Here is a 19,366-nt window from a genome sequence, read left to right as displayed (position 1 = left end):
GCAGATATTTTCCAAAGCAGTTAATTCTGAAGAATATAACAGTTGTGCCATAGCTGGGAATCAAACCTGGAACCCTGGAAGTATAATGCCATTCCTGCCACTGGAGCTATTTGTTATGAAAATAAGATTTAAATGTCTATTTTTCCATAGCTACTCAGATATGGACAACATCTCGTTTTGAAAAGACACTTTCCTCAGCTTACTAGCGATGCTATGTACTTTCCTAACAAGAAAACATGCTTCCTTGCTAGTTATAACTGTAGGGTACCAACTCAGCGACAAACAGTCGTAACTTTATTGGCACTTTTCATACTTTTATTTTGCAGAGTGCAGCAGTATCTGTCACAGTTCTCTTGATTGTATTATAAACACTGTGGATACTGTACCAGATGATATCCCCGGGAAAGTCTATCGTTGGACATACAGTATACCGTAACAGTAGGATATTAAGGGATATCAAAATCAGTTCATTCCCTGATGTGGTCGCTACGGTGATTCGGATGCATTTGTGTCCACCAGGCCGAACGTGGCAGAGGGGAAATTAGGTCCCTGTAGTCGTGGTGTCGGCTAGTGATCTTCATTCCCGGTCCTGGAGAGCTGCAGGGTGGTTTTAGTTTTCGACCCTTCATATCAGCAACCAATTCAGACCCAAGAAACCAGGTGAGGTGAGTTAACTGTAATCGACCGCTTTGTTTGATCAATTAAGTGCTGAGTAACACCTTGTGGCTCTGTAGGACCAGGGATTAAGATGACTGTAAGCATATGTAAGCATAAATAACACATTTGAACAATTTGATGAACTCCAGAGGTGAGTTATCGAAGGAGAGAATGTGACAGGTACGGGGTCATAGTATGCCATGGTCAGATTTTTCTGGGGTCGCCCATCCCTGGACGTCCTGTAAAAGGTATAAGAACATTTGCAACAAGATACGGTTGAGCCTCGTCTGGCATTTAATGGGGCGGGGAGCATTAACCTGCATTTAAACCCATGAGCATTACAACTAACCCTCTGCCATTTCCCAGTACTGTGTGAGAGTGTGTGTGTGTGTGTGTGTGTGTGTGTGTGAGTGTGTGTGTGTGTGTGTGAGTGCGAGTGCGAGTATGTGTGAGAGTGTGTGTGTGTCTGTGTGTGTGAGAGAGTGTGTGTGTGTGTGTGTGTGTGTGAGTGTGTGTGAGTGTGAGTGTGAGTGTGAGAGAGTGACATGGAAGAAGGGAAGAAAGTTTAAAAGAGGTTATCCAGCTTTTACACCCTTACATGGAAAGGCACCATTTCAGGCGCTGACCTCACTCAGTGAGGTCGGACTGGGCTGCAAACGGAGCCATGGAGCGCAGGACTTTGGGGGCTTTAGTCCGGGGGGCTCGGCTGTCCAGCGACATGCCTGTCCCGGGGGCTCAGGGCTCTGGCCTGGACACCCAGGACTCGCTCACCCTGGGGGATAACCGGGGATTAGCGCTGGGACGCTCCGGACAGCTGTGCTGTGTGCGATCGGCCATCACTTCTCCCGCCTCCCCGATCTCTCGTCACCTCCCTGACGAGAGGGGGGGGGGGGGTGAGCCTGCTTCACACGGCACCGCCAGCAGTCCGCCCCGTCCGGCCGGGCCGCGGCTACGCGCAGGAATGCGCCGGGATTAGTGCCCCCCGTGGAGCACGCCGCTCCGTGAAATTAAGCCCCGGGGGGGGGGGGGGGGGCGGGCGGGCGGTACGGAGGGAGAGCGCGACGGCGAGAATGCGCGGTGGCGGGAATGCGGCCGTGACAGGGTGATTGATGGGTCGTATCAGATGCTCCCGTACGCCAGGCCCATGAATACCTGTCTGAGCTTTCAGTCACAAACAATGCACGGGAACAATGTCCCAGACAGCCATCTGTCACCCAAATGAGTTTCTCACAAGGCCTTGTCCTTTACCGTGGGTACCATACAGTATATACGGATAAATATATCGCTCTACGATGTACAGTCCGTGCCATGACGCGACGAAAAGGTTACGCATTGCAGGTTGCTTGGTCAGCACATTGCTTCATCTTCTTAAATTTCGGGATAACTGACAATAGTTTCCGACCATAAAGGTCTTCTGTGCCATTCCATCTGGTTTGGTTAAGCTGACATAACTTGGACCGTGTTCTAGCGTGGTCTTAACTTTCATAAACTGTTATGGGCCGGTTTCACTGACACAGATTAACCTTGGTCCCTGTTGAAGAGTTTTGTATGGTGAATCTCCATTCATATTTGAATTCAGTAAAGGAGTAGGCTTAATCTGTGTCTATGAAAGTCTTTCAGAAGTTTCCCCCCTCCCTCCCCCACCACAAGATCATGTTTATTTTGCTTGCAGGGGACCAATTACAATTAGTGCCACTTGATAAACCGCAACCATGATATTCCCCCCAGGGCTTCAAAAGACTGAACATCTCCCCTCTGGCTCTTTGGGTTAGTAACTGCAGGAAGTGTCACCACCTCAGGAGACACATCTCAGAAGGGCACGAACAGAGATATAAATGAGGTGGCAGCCGGGTGCTGGGCAGGGGAAATAAAGCTTTCATGAAGCGGACTGCAGCGTAGTGGTTAAGGTACATGACCGGGACCCACAAGGTCGCTCGTTCGATCCCCGGTGTGGCCACGATAAGAACCGCACAGCCGTTGGGGCCTCGATCAAGGCCCTTAACCCTGCATTGCTCCAGGGGAGGATTGTCTCCTGCTTTGTCTAAATCAACCGTACTGTAATCAACTGGATAAGAGTGTCTGCCAAATGCCATTAGTGTAATGAAATGTAATGGAAAGCCTTGGTCATTAGGCACAGCCGGTATAAACTCCCGACTCTGTGAAAGCACTGTAGCCGTGATGACAGTGAGGACGGACACAGACTGCAGTATTTATGTTGCTCTTGCAGGCCGCGGGGAGGGAAGACTTTCCTGTGCCACAATGACGGAGCGGTTCGACTGTCACTACTGCAAGGAGTCGCTGTTCGGGAAGAAGTACGTCCTGCGGGAGGACAACCCGTACTGCGTCAAGTGCTACGAGAGCCTCTACTCCAACACCTGCGAGGAATGCAAGAAGCCCATTGGCTGCAACAGCAGGGTGAGCCTGTCAATCACCGGCCAGCCACTCACGCCGCCCGCCTCCCAACGGCCACGCCCCGAACGACCAATCACAGTAGGGCTCGGGAGTGCTCTAGGCCAATGGTGCGGTCTGCAGGAACGAGCAGCCTAGATGCATTTCAAATATGTATTTGCACGTATGTATTTAAAAGTTGCTGTTAGCCGAGTGGATAAGGTGCTTGGACTGGGACCTGAAAGGCTGGTGGTTCACCTGTAGCCACAATAAGGTCAGTGCAGTTGTTGGGCGCTTAAACCTCACGTCGTTCCAGGGGGGGATTGGCCTGCTTAGTCTAATCAGCTGGAAGTCGCTTCGGATAGAAGCGTCAGTTAAATAACTGTAATTTAACTGGAATAAGTAGTATGCCTCAATACATCTACACCCCCAGAAGGGCAAGCTTTTTTTCTTCACCATTTTGAGTTTTTCTCTTTTTTTTGCAGTTTATAGCAACATTTTTTGGGAGCCAGTTTTTGGTGTATTTGGTATCACCTTGAGACTGTGTAACTAGGCTCCAGTCACACTAGTATTATAACCGAATGTCCATCACGCTCAAATCACTGCTGATTCAGGGCCGAATGTCCATCACACTCAAATCACTGCTGATTCAGGGCCAGACTTTGGAGGTCTGTAAACTCTGGATAATGGATTAGCAGCTGAGATTTCAAGGCAGAGCAGATCAGTCCAATGAGCATTTCCTATGTTAGCCAGAGGGCAGCTGGGGTCAGAGGTAGGATGACTACCCAGTTGAGACTAAATTCAGACTCTAATCTCTGATTTATAGCAGAGACGTGAACGTGAGGTCATTCCTAATCCTGTTGACACGTCACGCACTCATTCCACAGAGATTGGATCCTGTCCAATCCAAACCTAGGGCTCTCTCCGAGCTGTGATAGTTTGTTCCTGGCTGCGGCACCTCGACCACAAACAGGTTTGCGCCCTGTGCGTTTACTCCACTCTAAAGTGCAAAGACACGTTTGAGAGCGGGGTAACACAGGAGTATCCAGACACTGAAAGAGAATCCGATTCCACGCAGAACCTGGGCTGTGGTCCGGAACGCTGCTCAGATTGGTGCAGTCCGGTATACCGACCTCGGACACTCGGGACCGCAGGATCTCAGCATATAACGAACTACATACGGCAAACATTCCAGACTTCGGCTCTTCCTGGCCCCATCAGTGGTGTCACATTAGAAGCATCTGCTCCAACGTGACCATAATCAGCATTACTTTATGTGGACATTATAGCTTTTGATGAGGTTCCTCCCCTTGGACATTAATGGCGGGGTGGATCTAAAAGGCCAAATAAATACTCCTTTCATATTATAATGAAAAGATGACCATTGTGGGTCTGCCGTGGTTCTCGTGACTCTGTTCTAGTCTCATGGCCTGGAGACTCACTCCAGGCCTGCTGGGAGAGACACGATTGGCTGCCATATCAGCAAGGGAGCAAATTAACATTGGTTGTTCATGTAACCACACTGAGTTGCACTGAGTAAATTAACTGCGGTTATTCATGTAACCATACTGTCAGTTGCTGAGTGAATGAACAGCGGTTGTTCATGTAACCATACTGTAAGTTGCGGAGTAAGTGAACTGCGGTCGAAGCCTCTCATTGGTCCTCCCCTTGCAGGATCTGTCCTATAAGGACCGCCACTGGCACGACAATTGCTTCCACTGCTTCCAGTGCAAGCGCTCACTGGCGGACAAGCCCTTCTCCACCAAGGACGAGCAGCTGCTCTGCACAGAGTGCTACTCCAATGAGTACTCCTCTAAGTGCCACGCCTGCAAGAAGATCATCATGCCCGGTGAGAGGAGAGGAGAGAGGGAGAGAGGGGGGGAGGGAGAGAGGGGGGGAGAGAGGGAGAGAGGGAGAGGGAGAGGGGAGGGAGGGAGGGAGAGGGAGAGAGAGGGGGAGGGAGGGAGAGAGAGAGAGGAGAGGAGAGAGGGGGGAGAGAGAGAGAGGAGAGGGAGAGAGAGAGAGGGAGAGAGGGGGGAGAGAGGGGGGGAGGGAGAGAGAGAGGGGGAGGGGGAGAGGGAGAGAGTGTGAGAAAGAAAGAGTAAGAGAAGGAGAGATAATGAAAAGAAATGAGGTTAAAAAAGAGCACAGCATGATGCAACAAAAAAAACAGAATTAGAGATTCTGTTATAGATAAAAAAATAAGAATACATTTGAATAAAAACTCATTGTAGTCAGAGAGTGTACAGCAGAGGCCTTGTGCCTCTATAGCCTCCATTGTTCTCTGCTGTATTAAATTAGTGTTTCAAAAACTGAGAATACTCTCACCTCCCCACCCCCGCAGGCTCCAAGAAGATGGAGCACAAGGGGAACAGCTGGCATGAGACCTGCTTCACCTGCCAGCGCTGCCAACAGCCAATCGGCACCAAGAGCTTCATCCCCAAGGACAGCCACAACTACTGCGTGGCCTGCTATGAGAAGCAGTTCGCCATGCAGTGTATCCACTGCAAGAAGGTGGGTCCCCAGCATCAATTCATTCATCCATCCACTCATCCATCCATCCATGCACTAATTTATTCATTCATTCATCCATCCATCCATCCATTCATCCAGCCATTCATTCATTCATCCATCCATCCATTCATTCATTCATCCATCCATCCATCCATCCATCCATTCAAAGCCACTACAATAAGAAAATATGCCAAGAACTTGCACCATAAGACAAATCATATCAAACTTAGTCAAATAATTGTCTTGAAAATACTTGAACTCTATATAACAGTCTGCCTGATGACTGATTTTCAAAGATTTTCCCAAATATTCTCACCCTGCTTAACCCCTCCCTCCCCCTCTCCGCTCAGCCAATCACCACCGGCGGAGTGACCTATCACGACCAGCCGTGGCACAAAGACTGCTTCCTGTGCACCGGCTGCAAGCAGCAGCTGTCCGGCCAGCGGTTCACCTCCCGCGACGACTTCGCCTACTGCCTGACCTGCTACTGCAACCTGTACGCCAAGAAGTGTGCCTCCTGCACCACGCCCATCAGCGGTACGGCCGCGGGAGGCTCACGGGGCTCCGTCCAGTCGCTCGTTCTTCTCCGCCCGTTTCCTTCCCTCGCTCCTGACGCGGGAATCGATCGAGGTCCGCCATCTTTAAGGACATTCCAGCCCCTTAGGTGTTCCTCCTAGGAGCTGGGAGTAGGGAATTTAGGAACTCCCAATCTTGGCTTTGAGCTAGAAAACGTCAGCGCGTCCCGTGCGGAAGTAGTTTTTTTTGGAAAACCTGAAGTTTAAATGATCGAGCTGTGGGCCCGCCTCCCCCCGTCTGTAACGTCTGTAACTGATGTCGGGGTCGAACTGAGGTTTGAAGGGCATTCCCTCTGCCTAATTCACGTTCTCGACTTCCCCGTCATAATGTATTTTTCCTGCCTCTTTTCCTAACCTCTCCCGACGGGTGGAGCTAGGAGTGCATAAAGAGCAAGAAAAAGAAAAAAAAGAGGAGAATAATATGTGACTGGATTGAGCCCACAGTCTATTCCGGTTTCCCTCCAGAAAGACCCATGTGAACACCTGAGGTTAATTATGTCAGATGATCAAGTCTGCGAAATCGGGATTCTAGATTCAGTACAAATTTGCCGAGTTGTGACGTACTCAACCTTGCCAACATGGCCTCATAAATGCAGTTCTCCGTGAACCGTAAGAAATGTCACACAATAAAGCCATAAGTGAACCACAGCTACAAATGCAGACATAACCACGGTAGAACAGTAGCATTCAATTCCTACTTATCAGTTAAAGGTACAATAGGTAAGTATTTTTGTGTTAACACATTGTTACAAGACCTTTGTAAATCCCTTCCTATCATTGAAAAAGGCTCACTGACATGTTGACGCACCCTTTGTCTGTGTTTATAGTCCTTAAATTCAGGTTTAAAAATATACAGTTGACGGCCCGACACTCTGTACCAAAACATTGTACAACTATACAATAATTCAAGCACATTGATTGAAAATTGATTCTAATTGCCACACTCAATGGCGTTTCAACGTCAGCACGTTTACAGGGAAGGGGGAGGGATAAACAGTGTTGTGGTTTGTTGCTGCTATTCCTCTCTGGACCGTTAGAAGTCCGAAATTACCTATTGTACTTTTAAGGATTACAGGGAGGTAGGGAACAGGTTGCGAGACTCTACACTGGTGCACTAATGTCTCATCTGCTCCCTGGCTACCCCCGCAGGTCTGGGAGGGAGCAAGTACATCTCTTTTGAGGAACGCCAGTGGCACAACGACTGCTTCAACTGCAAGAAGTGCGAATTGTCCCTGGTGGGCCGAGGCTTCCTGACCGAGAGGGACGATATCCTGTGTCCCGAGTGTGGCAAAGACATGTGAGCCCCCCACCCCGAAAACCTGGGGAGGAGGCGAGGCCGTCGTGGGCCCCAAAGTGAGAGACGACGACAACATCCGAGCACAAGAAACACTAACCGTTTTTTCCTTCTCTCACAGACTACTCCTACTAACAGAACGTGCCGTTTAACCGACATTTATGAATTTACCCAAGTGTTCTTAAACCCGTTTTAACAGTATAGCTCTGACGTTTTGACTGCATGCACTGACCTAAGGCTATTTTTAAATGTATCTAAGCATGAATCTAAGATAAATGAAGTGACGTAAACAGACTTATACTATGAACATGGGAAGGAAATCTAACTAACTGAAATTAAGGATTTCTCTTGTCTTTTTGAAGAAGCCAATAATAGCTCTTGTCTAAGCTATGGCTAAGTAATTATATATTTTACAAAGTGAGCTAACAGACAATGAGCCAAACAGATTTACAATATATGAAATTGCCATTTTAACCTAAGATGTGAATGTGTTGCTTTGTGTGTAAAAGTGCCAATAAACCACTTTCTCCAGGGTGAGTTGTCTGTGTAATCTCCTTACCTTAGCTTTTCTCGCTGTCAATTATGTCATTTCACTTATCAGTTTCAATTCCAGTCATTGCAAAACATCATATATTGTGAAAAGTCTGTAGTATCAAGAAGCTCTTTTTTGTTTCATCTCAGTTTTCTGTCTGATTTCTTTAAAAGAAAAATAAGTTACCAAATTCCACCTGAGAGAGACCCCATCCACTGCATTTAAGCACTACTTTCATTTTTATTTTAAACCAAACTCCCAATTGACTTCCCTAAATGATTACACCTGACACAAATTGGCAACATACAGATTTGTTTTAAATGAGCTTTCACAAACCGTATTTAGCAAACATAAAAATCGGTAAGTGCTTCTGCACATGTAATGAAATGGTAAATGGTCTGTATTTATATAGCGCAGGGGTTCAAAAACTTCTTTCTGACGCGACCCCAAATTAAATGTCAACAGATTTACGTGATCCCAACATCCGACCCACACACATGCCTTGTGCCTAACACCCAGGGAGGGATCGAACCAGTGACCCTCCGACTGCTCTTGCCTCCTGAGCTGAGGACACCGCCAATTAGCCTCATTAAGCCTGAGGAGACCTACCATAGGCATGTAACAGAAAGGCTCAGATTAAACAGTAAAATAAAGAACTATAACTCACTTCCCTGTGAAATAATCACGGGACGACACCGCGGCTCACAAACACTCCTCTTCCTTTAGGACAGCCATTCATTTTCAGCACCGGAGAAAGATTCCTGGGGATTCCCGCCTGGAGGTTTCAGGAAGTATTTCCACATATTCTTCCGAACGGTGACCTCCCGTCCTCCGTGATGGAGTGGATGCAGCATGTTGAGACTATCACGGGCTACACAACTTTACATTACATTAGTGGCATTTGGCAGATGCTCTTATCCAGAGCGACGTACAGTTGATTAGACTAAGCAGGAGACAATCCTCCCCTGGAGCAATGCAGGGTTAAGGGCCTTGCCCAAGGGCCCAACAGCTGTGCGGATCTTATTGTGACTACACCGGGGATTGAACCACCAACCTTGCGGGACCCAGTCATTTACCTTAACTACTACACTACAGGCCGCCCATCAGGGCCTTAAGTCCAGGGAGGAACAAACTGCCTGAGCAGAAGCTCACAAACAAGTGTAAAAACAACTCGCCCCTTTCAAAGTACAGAAAGCTTAATACACACCTGGAAAGAAAAACAATTAAAGAGTAACTCACCGAGTGTTTTCCAGAGGATTTTATATCTTCTCGGAGTGACGCCATGAAGTATAAACGTTGCTTCCCTCCTGGCTGGTTCGCCAAGCGCAACACACACCGGACACTCTCAACAGCTCTGCTTCCGCACTTCACTCCCATCTAAGCAGGAGCTAAACTTTCCATTCACACAGCCAGTAAAACAACTGTGTGAGTGTGTGTGTGTGTGATGAGTGTGAGTGTGAGTGCGAGTGCGTATGTGCTTGTGTGTGTGTGTGTGTGTGTGATGAAGTGACAGAAACACAGAATGGCAGAAACAGCAGGATGGCAGAGTGGTGTCAGAAACACAGGATGGCAGAGTGGTCTCAGACCAGTATCGAGGGCCGTTAGCGGTTTGGGCACACACCGTAAATATTCACTGCATCTCCAGGGATTCGTCACTGATAATTCTACATTCTCCATGAATATTATCCAAGAAAGATAAGACTGAATACTTTACACTGATGCAAGTAATCAGTTAAAATAATCTCCTCCTTAATCTTTATAACACTCAATGTACACATCACAGCTATGCAATAATGAATGTGAAAATGATACAGCACATTTTAATGTAGAACAATTTTCAGATGCAAACACACAGTAATCTTGTCCCTTTCATTATTTGATCTCCAAAACAAATTTCAAAACGAAAACTAATTTGTTGTAAGTTACCAACAGTATTTTGCATTTCATTATGCACCATAATGAAAATTTAATAAAACAAATGAGTCTCTGGCGCCCTCTGAAGGCGGCATAGGGGAAGTACATCTTCCCAGGAAAACACAGATCACATCTGAGACCTATAACTTCCAAATTCTGTTTATTTTATATGCACACATTTCACACAGGTGAGGCTTTCAGTTTAACTGTAAAAATAAGTGATGGTACTTCAAATCTTCCATCACAAAACAAAAATCACATCACCGACAATCAATATTTGGATTGTAAAATACCTACGGCCTACGCCCACTATGCCTGGTCTTTCCTTCTTTATGTAGTGAGCTCCATAATATTTGGGACAAAGAAATATTTTTTTTTTGCTCTGTACTACACAATTTTAGATCTGTAATGAAGCAATTCACAATGATGATTCCAACGAGTTAGCAGCCGACTGTCGGTCAGGTTTATTCTAAACTTCAATTCCCATAGTTCCCCGCAACATTAAGACACACTCCAAAGCACAGCATCATGGTTTGGCACATTCGTTTGTTTTTTTTTGGTCACTTTACTACTTGTACTTTCATCGATTGTAAAGCTCCTGCAAACAAACAAAGATAACTTGTGCTCAAACCCGTCCGTGTTTAAGCCACGCAAACTCTCCTGCGGCACAGCCGAAAATCCACATATCCGCACTCGCAACACTTTCTTCCATAGCGTTCCACGTTTACCCGCGTACATGTCTATACAGGGCGGGAATGTCAAGACCGACACTAACTTAACATTTTAATAAATAGGCATGAAATTAAACAACTATATTGGTCATTGCGAAATGCCAGTGGGGATATGTCTCAAATATGGTATTTGTTCATTTGAAAAAAAATCACAGATTGCCACTTGGTATTATCACATTTTGGTCTCACCATGTAGAAATTACGGCACTTTTTAGACATTTCAGGGCACCATAATGTTAGGGACTAAACTTCACAGGTGTGTCTGATTAGTCAGGTGTGTACAATCACATCCTTAATGCAGGTATAATGCAGGTTTCAGTGTCTAGTCGATTCTAGGCTTTTGATTGCCTTTGGGGCCTGTTATTGGTATTAGTCAGAGGAGGAACAGAGTTATGAAAGTCAAGGAAGCAATTATGAGGCTGACTTCAGGCTTATATCAACTGAAATTTTCTTCAAAAAAGTGAACGCTGGGCCTACAGCAAGACAATGATCCCAAACACACTGCTAAAGTAACAAAAGCTAAAACCTTGAAATGTACAAAAAGTGCGGTCATTTTTACGTAGTGAAATAAAATTGTATACAAATAAAAAGCTGCAAATCTCCATTTCAACCACATTAATTGTTCGATTACAATTGTGGAGTACAGAGTCAAATCAAGAAAAAAAATATGCCTTAACCCCCAAAAGGTTGACTAAATCTTCACAAACAGCGACCATTCATTGCTCCCCGAGTCATACAGTGCTTGCTTTTATCCGGGAGAGATCCCCTCACCAAACCCTTTTTCAAAATCACGCCTTTAGCCATACACTGCGGCAGCATCCCGCTCAGTCATCAGCTGCGGTCGCTGTTGCTAAGTCGCTATTTCAGTCGTGGCAACGCGTCCGGCGCGATCACGCTCCCGTCTTCACGAGTCTCGGCCGGAAGTCAGTCGCCTGAGCTCAGTCACGAAATTCACAGCTTCCTCCCAAAGCCCTCCAGAGTCCAAAGAAGACCACCACTGCTGTATCAGTAATAAAGTTAGAGTTTCAACTTTCCCTTTGTCTCTTAAGGAGGTCGGAGGCAGAGAAACATTGAAGAAATGGGGTGGGGGTGGGGGGTGGGGTAGGAAAGTAGAAATATAATGACCTTCAACTTCTTCAACTCGATTTACACACAGAGAAGCGCAGTCTCGGACAATGGCCGACTGTGTGTCGTCTGGAAGATTCTGGAAAAGCTCTCGGTGGTGTAAGTGCACTTGAAGGTTCCACGGGATTGTTTTCAGGGCGAAGGTGGGGGTGGTTCTGGAGGAAGGCTTGAGCAGGGTCTCCCAGGGTGGAGGGCGGCTCTGACAAATGGGACCCCAGGATTCGGCACCGGAGTGACGGGGATTCAGCGCCCCCCCCTGGGCAGCGGGTGGGATTACGGCCAGGTCACATGCTGAATCTTCTTCTTCACCTCTGGAGACCTCAGCTCTCCCTGCACGAAAACACTGACACTACATCAGATTGCCAAAACAAGTCATCCACACTTTCAATGTGTCAAGCTGTTTGGCGAACCATGCATTTGATCATTATTCTCCCATGTGCACTTTTACAAATCAGTTTAGTTTCTAAAGGGCAGACATTCTAAAGGAATAGCCTGCCCACCTGTGCACCCGGCACTCTCATGCAACACTTCAGCTTTGCTCTCCTGACCACACCCAGCCCCCCTCTTCCTCCAAGCATAAGACCTTCACCTTGCTCTACGTTCTATACTGATACGCTATTATTTTTCCCCGTTTTTTATGTTTTTGACTAGCCTAACGCCACTTCGCGTCGTGCCTAACCACACCCCGTGACCGTATTCCCCATACAACACGGCCTCCCGTGCCGTATTGCTTAAATAATAAGAACAACAGCCCCGTGTGGATAAAAGGACAGTGACCCGACCGTGGGGTGGGGTGGGAAAGGGTTCGGTCTGAGCGGCCGACGCACCGAGCTGTCGCTCTCCTGCTCGCTAGCCGCCTGTCGCTTCACCCTGACGGCTGCCGTGGGCGACGCCATCCTCCCGTTCCCCGTGGGGCTCCTGTTGGCCCCCGCCGGGGGGCTGGCCGGGGTGCGGGCCGGGCTGGAGGGGGGGCCCGACAGCTTGCGGATGGGGTTGGCCAGGTTCCCGCAGGGCGGGGGCTTGAGCCGGTCCAACGCGGCGCCCGAATCCGGCTTCTTCAGCTTGACGGTGCCGGTTCTGGTGGAGCCGCTGTCGAACACTATCAGAGGCCTCTTCCTCGTGTTCTCGCCGGCGGAACTGCAGCGGGAAAATAAACGCACGCCTCCGTTAAAATAAACGGTAACTGGTTGGCATTTATATAGCGCCTTTATCCAAAGCGGTGTACAATTGATTCTTCTCATTCACCCATTCATACACACACTCACACACCAACGGCGATTGGCTGCCATGCAAGGCGCCAACCAGCTCGTCAGGAGCATTTGGGGGTGAGGTGTCTTGCTCAGGGACACTTCGACACAGCCCGGCTGGGACTGGACCGGCTACCCTCCGACTGCTCTTACCGCCCCGATAAAGAGGCCCAAATGCAGCAGGATAACAGAAGACAACGGACTTACACCGACAGAATATGAATAGCAACTGTATCCCTGTAGCTACCCTGTAATAGCAGCCTTGACCTTACTTGACCTCTGTGCGGAGGTCCTTTCACAGCACTGGACACGGACAGGCCCCTCCCCTGCCTCACCTGCAGGCATGGCCCGGGGCGGGGCGGGGCCGGCTCTGCCCCACCCTCCTGCCCCAGCGGCTGCTGGGAAGCTCCCTCTGCGGCAGCGGGATGACGTGGTGCAGGTACAGGTCCGTGAGCTGGTCTCGGCTGGCCTCCCCCGGGTCTCCGCCGCCGATGTTCCTCTGCAGGGAGGGAGAGTGAGCTGCAGGGGGCAGTGTGATGCAACGGCCAGGGGAACCAGCCTGGAACTCAGGGGCTCTGTTTTACTGAACCCGAACCGCATGAACTGAATGTACCTATATACACATTACATTATAGACGTGCATACATGACATTATATATATGCATATATGCACATGCAATGTGAGTATCTCCCTATTTTTGTCCCCTACACTCTAGCCTACCACAGTTGACACCGCCAACACATTGGTTGGTATTTAAACTGCCTCATAAAACAACCTTTACCTTCTCTGAACGATCTTTCCTGAGAATTTGAGCATTTCTACGTGCTGGTTTTTGCTCCAACCCAGTTACCTTAATTTTAATTTTCTGACCGCTCGATGAACTCCACTGGTTCACTCCTGTACTAGATCAGTAAAATCTTTAGGATACAACTGGTGCTTATACACAAATCATATTTAGACATGAATGAGCCAATTAAATCATTAAGAGCAGTTGCCACAAAATCCTGAAACAGATCGGCCCTTATTATGGCTTAAAGGCAAGGAGCCACATCAAATGATCAAATGTACTTTCCGACCTCATACCGCATGAAACTGTGGCAGATAAATCCTACTGTCACCGTGCTTAAGGATGCATTACTAACAACGAAACCAGCATCGTATCATAGAACAAGCCGCAACATAAAAATATTTATTTGTATACATATTGTATTAAGGCACTGAACGGGTCTCTAACGAAAAATCTAACACATTACACTACAGGTTGAGAAGCACTGCTTCCACTGAGATCTGTGGAAACACGTTTTAAGGAACAACACCCCCAGTAAATGATAATAAGCTAGGGACTGGACAGACTGCTGGCTCGTTTTATTATCCGGCATTACAGCATTGCAACGCCGCGCATTGAAAATGTCTAGCTAGCTATGCGAGCTATGTACTTCTAAGTTAGGTTAGGCAGTGGGACAACTAGCTAGCTACTTTTTACAGTTCGAATTAAAACCTACGCAAGAGTTTTTGATCGCTAGATTTCATATTAGTGTAAACTGATATTACACTAACACTACTGAAATATCGGTGGTATGATTCACACCGGCACTGATATTAATTTATCCCGGGACGTGAATGATACGAACGCCATATAACGCTAGCTGTGCAGCTATCAGGCAGATAGCTATTTAGCCAAATACCGCCCTGAAAACAAAACATTGAATTCCTCTGACCTCGTATAACACCAACTGAATGAAATCCCGGGACAGAAGCTCGGGGTGTAACAGGAGATCTGTGCTAGAGGTGTCTTTTCGGGTAGATAAATCCTTTCCTCGTCTTCCAGCGTTGTAGTCGGCCATTTTTAGCCTGGCATGTCCCAAGATGCTTTGCGATCACATGGAAGAGTTCCCATGCGCGAATGTCCCATCCCATGCACAATAAAAATAATAAAATAAGTAATGAATAAAAACAAATAAGCTGAGTACTGCAGTAATTCAGGTTATGTATCTCGCTCAAGGATACAATAACTGTGTAATTGTAACAACCCCTGCGTTACAATCAGTTTCCTAACCACTACACTACACTGCCATCTATTGGACAGCTATGCTGCCACCTTCAACAGGATTTCGCAGCGCAAGACCAACCGCAGTCAGACGTTTAAAGATTGACTGGGGAACCTGTGCCGTTCCAACAAGTGAGAACACTTTATGTCATTATGATAAAATAGGATAAATTGTCAAGTGTGAAATATCTCAGCCCACGAGAGCTTCTCGGGTGTGAGTCATCATAACACCTTGAGCAGCTGTTTTTAGCCTCGCTGCGCGCGATGTGCAGCAGCGCTGTTCCGGCACTGCTGCTTGAGGAAAAATAGTGTTCCCGTTTTCTCCCTGCAGGGGAAGACAAAGAGACGACATATCGACCGTTCCTCATCTGGTTTGTTACGGTGCCCAATTGCATTAACACCGGCTGTATGCTAGATCAGTCCAGTCAAGAAGAAATGCAAATATTTGCAGATCCCATCCGAGGCCGTGACTCAGTAAGGAAGTTAACGTGGGCACTATGATAGGTCTTATCTTCCATTTCAAACTGCAAACAACCATGTCTCTTTGGTTCCGCGGCAGGTAGGCCAGAGCGTTGGATGTGCTGATGTCACTTGTGATGGACTCGCTCAGGATCTTGCCGTTCCGTGCATCATTCCGGAGACTTTGTCTATGCTGTTGATGCTGCCTCTCTTTGAACGTTCCTTATTTCAACGGGAAGCCGTTTCGGGCAGTATCTTCCACACCGCCCCCGCACACAGACTCCCAAATTACCCTGTACTTGCAGGCATTGCATTGTTCTCGGCCATCTGTTCAGAGTGAGCTTTCTCTGTCGGGAGAAAGAACAGTAACAGGCTGTTGGAATATTATAATTAGTTAATGACAGTGGAATTTTAATATATTTTAAAGGCTAAATGTCTTGCTTTGAACACATCTCATGCAGCACCAATAGTGGACGAATGAGTCGCCAACCATGCATGTACATATTTGAAATGTACAATGCATTTTAAACTCTATACCTGACAGTAAATATTCACACAACCTGGCCAAGGCCCACGCCCATATTTTTTTGTGCTTTTGGTATCATCCTGGAGCTTTTGATTAGTTTTCCATACTAATTTACGAATTATATATAATTTATGCACATTATAATTTGGGTCGAAGTGCATATTGTAGTGTTTGTTATTTACTGCTTATTCACTATTGTTTTCTCTCCACTTTTTGAAAGTTACTTTTGTCCGTGCTAACACAGGGAGCTGACCGCAGGGGACGTAGGGGGAGGGGGGGTTAGGGACTTTTCAAAAAGCACTGCTCCTGTGTTGTTCTGTGGGTGTTTTAGACACTAAAGCCAGGAAGAGATGCGTGTGGGCCTTTATCTGAGTGTAGCATGGTCATGCCGTGTCCTGTCACGTGGGAGTTATTCACTGCTGAGCGACATCATTCACTTGTGTGCCCCCCCCCCCCGCGCGTTACTCCCCTTCTCTCTCCGACAGAATCTCACGTCGCCGAAACCAACGGTTCTTCACCCCGAACTCTCCAGGGCCAAAATCCAGACCATGAACAAAAATGCTTGCAGCACAATGCCTTCAAGGAGCCACACTGGAGTTGAGCCATTTATGCCCTTTTTACACCAAATTCACAGAAAACCTGGAACATAAGCCGTACAAACAACTTTGTCACAACATTCCTGTGATTCCTGTGCACGCCAAAACCCCACGTCACCGTGTCTGCACACAGGATAATGCGACACCCTGCAATGGAATGTTTTCCATTCATAGATTTCATACAGGATAAAACAATATGAGAGGGAGTACTGGTTTATTTGATTTATTTGTTGGGGATAATGCAATGTAACATTGTTAAAGAGTTAAAATAGGAAAAGATGTGGCACAGTTAATGTTCATCGCGAGGGCTAGTTCCCAGCCCGTGTCCCCACTCTGGTGAATGTTACGCAGCACCGTCGTCTCATCTCTCCTGCAGTTAGACGCACAGCAAGGGAGTACTTAATGAATGTTTTCATGTTGCCATGTGTAATGTACTATTTGTTGTTGTTGTGACACCTGTGGCAAAATAAAAATGATAATATCAACGGGCCTCCTGCAAGAACCACTCGTACGACTCGCTTGTACGAGTGATTTAAGAGAACGTTGGTGCATTCACCAATTTTCTCGTACCTCACATTTTTTTTGTTAGGTAGGAATGACATTTACGAGTGGTCCCGGCCTGTCGTAGGAATCATGTAAACAAAGCCTTCCATTCATTTCCTATGGAGAGCCTTGCAGTGCATGTCAGCTCTCCCAGCACACAGAATTCGGATCAAACGTTCAAACCAGGCGCTGCAGATCAAATACGAATCAAGATTCAGCACCTGCATTCCTTATTTCTCACCTCAAATCTTTTCAGAAACGTATTTTAGTGGACTGCTTTGGAGAAAGTTCATCATTTGTCAGCCATATTACTATTATTATTATTATTATTATTATGTAAAACCAATGAATCACATACCCCAATCAGGTACCATTTACGTGGTAGAAGTCCCTTGATCTTGTTATTCTCATTGGCCATCCATCTGAAGTGTAAGAGAATTTTATGATAAGAATACTAAAATCGTCTTGCATGAGGCCCGGTGTTTAATTTGTTGAGTTCATGACATAAAATGGTAACCTCCAGGTCTGAAAAATGTCTTTTTATTTAAAGTGGAAGGGGCATTAAAATAATGAAACATCACCACATATTCATCACAAACCTGGTGGAACCTCACTGGAGCACACAAACACCGCACTGAATGTTGAGAGAACCGCAGACACCTGTGAATGATATGAACTAAATCATCGTATTAGTCATAGCATGAGAGAATTGTGCACAGTCCCGCTCACTGAATGACACACTTACGCAGTCCTTTTAAAAAACAGGTCCGTTTCGCCCGCAGTGCAGTCGTTACCCTCGAAACGATCCTTGAAAACGAAGAACCTGCTTTTCAGTTGCATGTCAATACTGATACAGAGAGACGGAAAAAACCTATTTAGCACCAAAGGCCAGACTAAATAATTTAGTTATGAAAATATTCTCTCATTTGCGGGGAGAATGTCAGTGCCCCAGGCAAGGGGAGGAATGACAGCAGGACAGAAATCCTGCACCAATCAGACCTGCACCAAGGCAACCACACACAGTCAATACTAGGCTGCAGTGCACAAGTAACCAATCACACAATCTCTACAGAAAAACAGAGGTTGGTTGACCTCAATCAAGTTTGATAGCAAGTTGCAAATCGCACATGGTACACGGTAGTGTATATTCACCCAATTCAGCCTCGGGTCCTGCCATCCCAACACAGACAGGACTCTACTTCATGGTGACATGGTATTCGTCTTCATTCACACAAGTCCATATAACATTTAGCACTACCACCTGGGTTAACGTACAGGCGTATTGCTGGAATTCGGTCTCGGAAAACTGATGCACAAATGTCAGGAGAAGTTTCCGCAGAATAACGATGAGTTCTGCACAGTGCATGAGTTCTGTGTGTTAAAAAAAACACATTCCATGTAAACACTTTTCAGAATTAGTTTGTTAGATCATAAATCTGCACACTGAGAACATCCTCTCTTCAGGCAGGCTTCAGCAAAAAAGTACAGTGCAGGTGTGTGTGTGTGTGAGACAGGTGTGTGTGTGTGTGTGTGTGTGAGACAGGTGTGTGTGTGTGTGTGTGTGAGAGATAGGTGTGTATGAGAGGACAGGTATGAGGAGACAGGTGTGTGAGAGACAGGTGTGTAAGAAGAGACAGGTGTGTGTGAGAGAGGTGTGTGAGGAGAGACAGGTGTGTGTGAGAGGTGTCTGAGGAGAGACAGGTGTGTGAGAGACAGGTGTGTGAGGAGAGACAGGTGTGTGTGAGAGAGGTGTGTGAGGAGAGACAGGTGTGTGTGTGTGTGTGTGAGACAGGTGTGTGTGTGTGTGTGTGTGACAGGTGTGTGTGTGTGTCTGTGTGAGACGGGTGTGTGTGTGTGTGTGAGAGACAGGTGTGTGTGTGTGTGTGTGTGTGTGAGAGAGATAGGTGTGTATGAGAGGACAGGTATGAGGAGACAGGTGTGTGAGAGACAGGTGTGTAAGAAGAGACAGGTGTGTGTGAGAGAGGTGTGTGAGGAGAGACAGGTGTGTGTGAGAGGTATGTGTGTGTGAGAGGACAGGTGTGTGTGTGTGAGACAAGTGTGTGAGAGACAAGTGTGTGTGAGAGAGGTGTGTGAGGAGAGACAGGTGTGTGAGAGAGGTGTATGAGAGACAGGTGTGTGTGAGAGAGGTGTGTGAGAGAGGTGTGCGAGACAGGTGTGTGTGACAGGTGTGTGTGTGAGAGACAGGGAAGGTGGGTG

The 19,366-nt window shown here is 47.0% G+C and overlaps 2 protein-coding genes across 5 annotated transcripts in view; one reads left to right on the top strand and one right to left on the bottom strand.

The window, feature by feature from the left end:
* Positions 1-7,909, top strand: part of LOC133116578 (four and a half LIM domains protein 2-like) — a 12,681-nt gene extending 4,772 nt beyond the window's left edge. The window contains exons 1-6 of one of the 2 annotated variants that reach the window (XM_061226293.1): positions 650-665; positions 2,885-3,072; positions 4,720-4,894; positions 5,390-5,559; positions 5,910-6,096; positions 7,284-7,909. In XM_061226293.1, the coding sequence (XP_061082277.1) occupies positions 2,917-3,072; positions 4,720-4,894; positions 5,390-5,559; positions 5,910-6,096; positions 7,284-7,435 (840 nt within the window). In that variant the 5' untranslated portion in view covers positions 650-665; positions 2,885-2,916 and the 3' untranslated portion in view covers positions 7,436-7,909. Of the gene's footprint in view, positions 1-649; positions 666-2,884; positions 3,073-4,719; positions 4,895-5,389; positions 5,560-5,909; positions 6,097-7,283 lie in introns of those variants that run through there. The other variant, XM_061226291.1, reaches the window with a different exon arrangement.
* A 2,108-nt stretch (positions 7,910-10,017) lies between these two features.
* Positions 10,018-14,880, bottom strand: c17h2orf49 (chromosome 17 C2orf49 homolog). Of its 3 annotated transcripts, none has more exons than XR_009705906.1 (5): positions 14,697-14,880; positions 13,313-13,476; positions 12,558-12,867; positions 11,731-12,060; positions 10,018-11,605 (listed from the first exon to the last, which is right to left on the bottom strand). XR_009705906.1 is itself a non-coding variant. In XM_061226707.1 (4 exons), exons 1-4 carry the CDS (start codon positions 14,820-14,822, stop codon positions 12,004-12,006), a joined length of 657 nt encoding a protein of 218 aa, XP_061082691.1. In that variant the 5' UTR covers positions 14,823-14,880; the 3' UTR covers positions 10,018-12,003. The 3 variants fall into 3 exon arrangements, 1 of the variants encoding a protein (XP_061082691.1); XR_009705907.1 differs by having other exon boundaries at positions 10,018-11,602; XM_061226707.1 differs by having other exon boundaries at positions 10,018-12,060.
* Positions 14,881-19,366: the final 4,486 nt, after the last annotated feature.

Source organism: Conger conger, chromosome 17 (assembly GCF_963514075.1).
Source record: "Conger conger chromosome 17, fConCon1.1, whole genome shotgun sequence".
Taxonomy (NCBI): domain Eukaryota; kingdom Metazoa; phylum Chordata; class Actinopteri; order Anguilliformes; family Congridae; genus Conger; species Conger conger.
Note: the sequence above shows the minus strand (reverse complement) of the source record. Positions and strands in the feature narration are given on the sequence as shown.

Bases quoted from the DNA above. Each gene is read 5' to 3' on its own strand.
- c17h2orf49 (XM_061226707.1), bottom strand. From the start codon at position 14,822: ATGGCCGACTACAACGCTGGAAGACGAGGAAAGGATTTATCTACCCGA. The intron at 12,868-13,312 runs GTGAGGCAGGGG...TTCCCGCTGCAG, and splicing joins GCCCCGGGCCATGCCTGCAG to TTCCGCCGGCGAGAACACGA. The intron at 12,061-12,557 runs GTGCGTCGGCCG...GTTTTCGTGCAG, and splicing joins AGCAGGAGAGCGACAGCTCG to GGAGAGCTGAGGTCTCCAGA.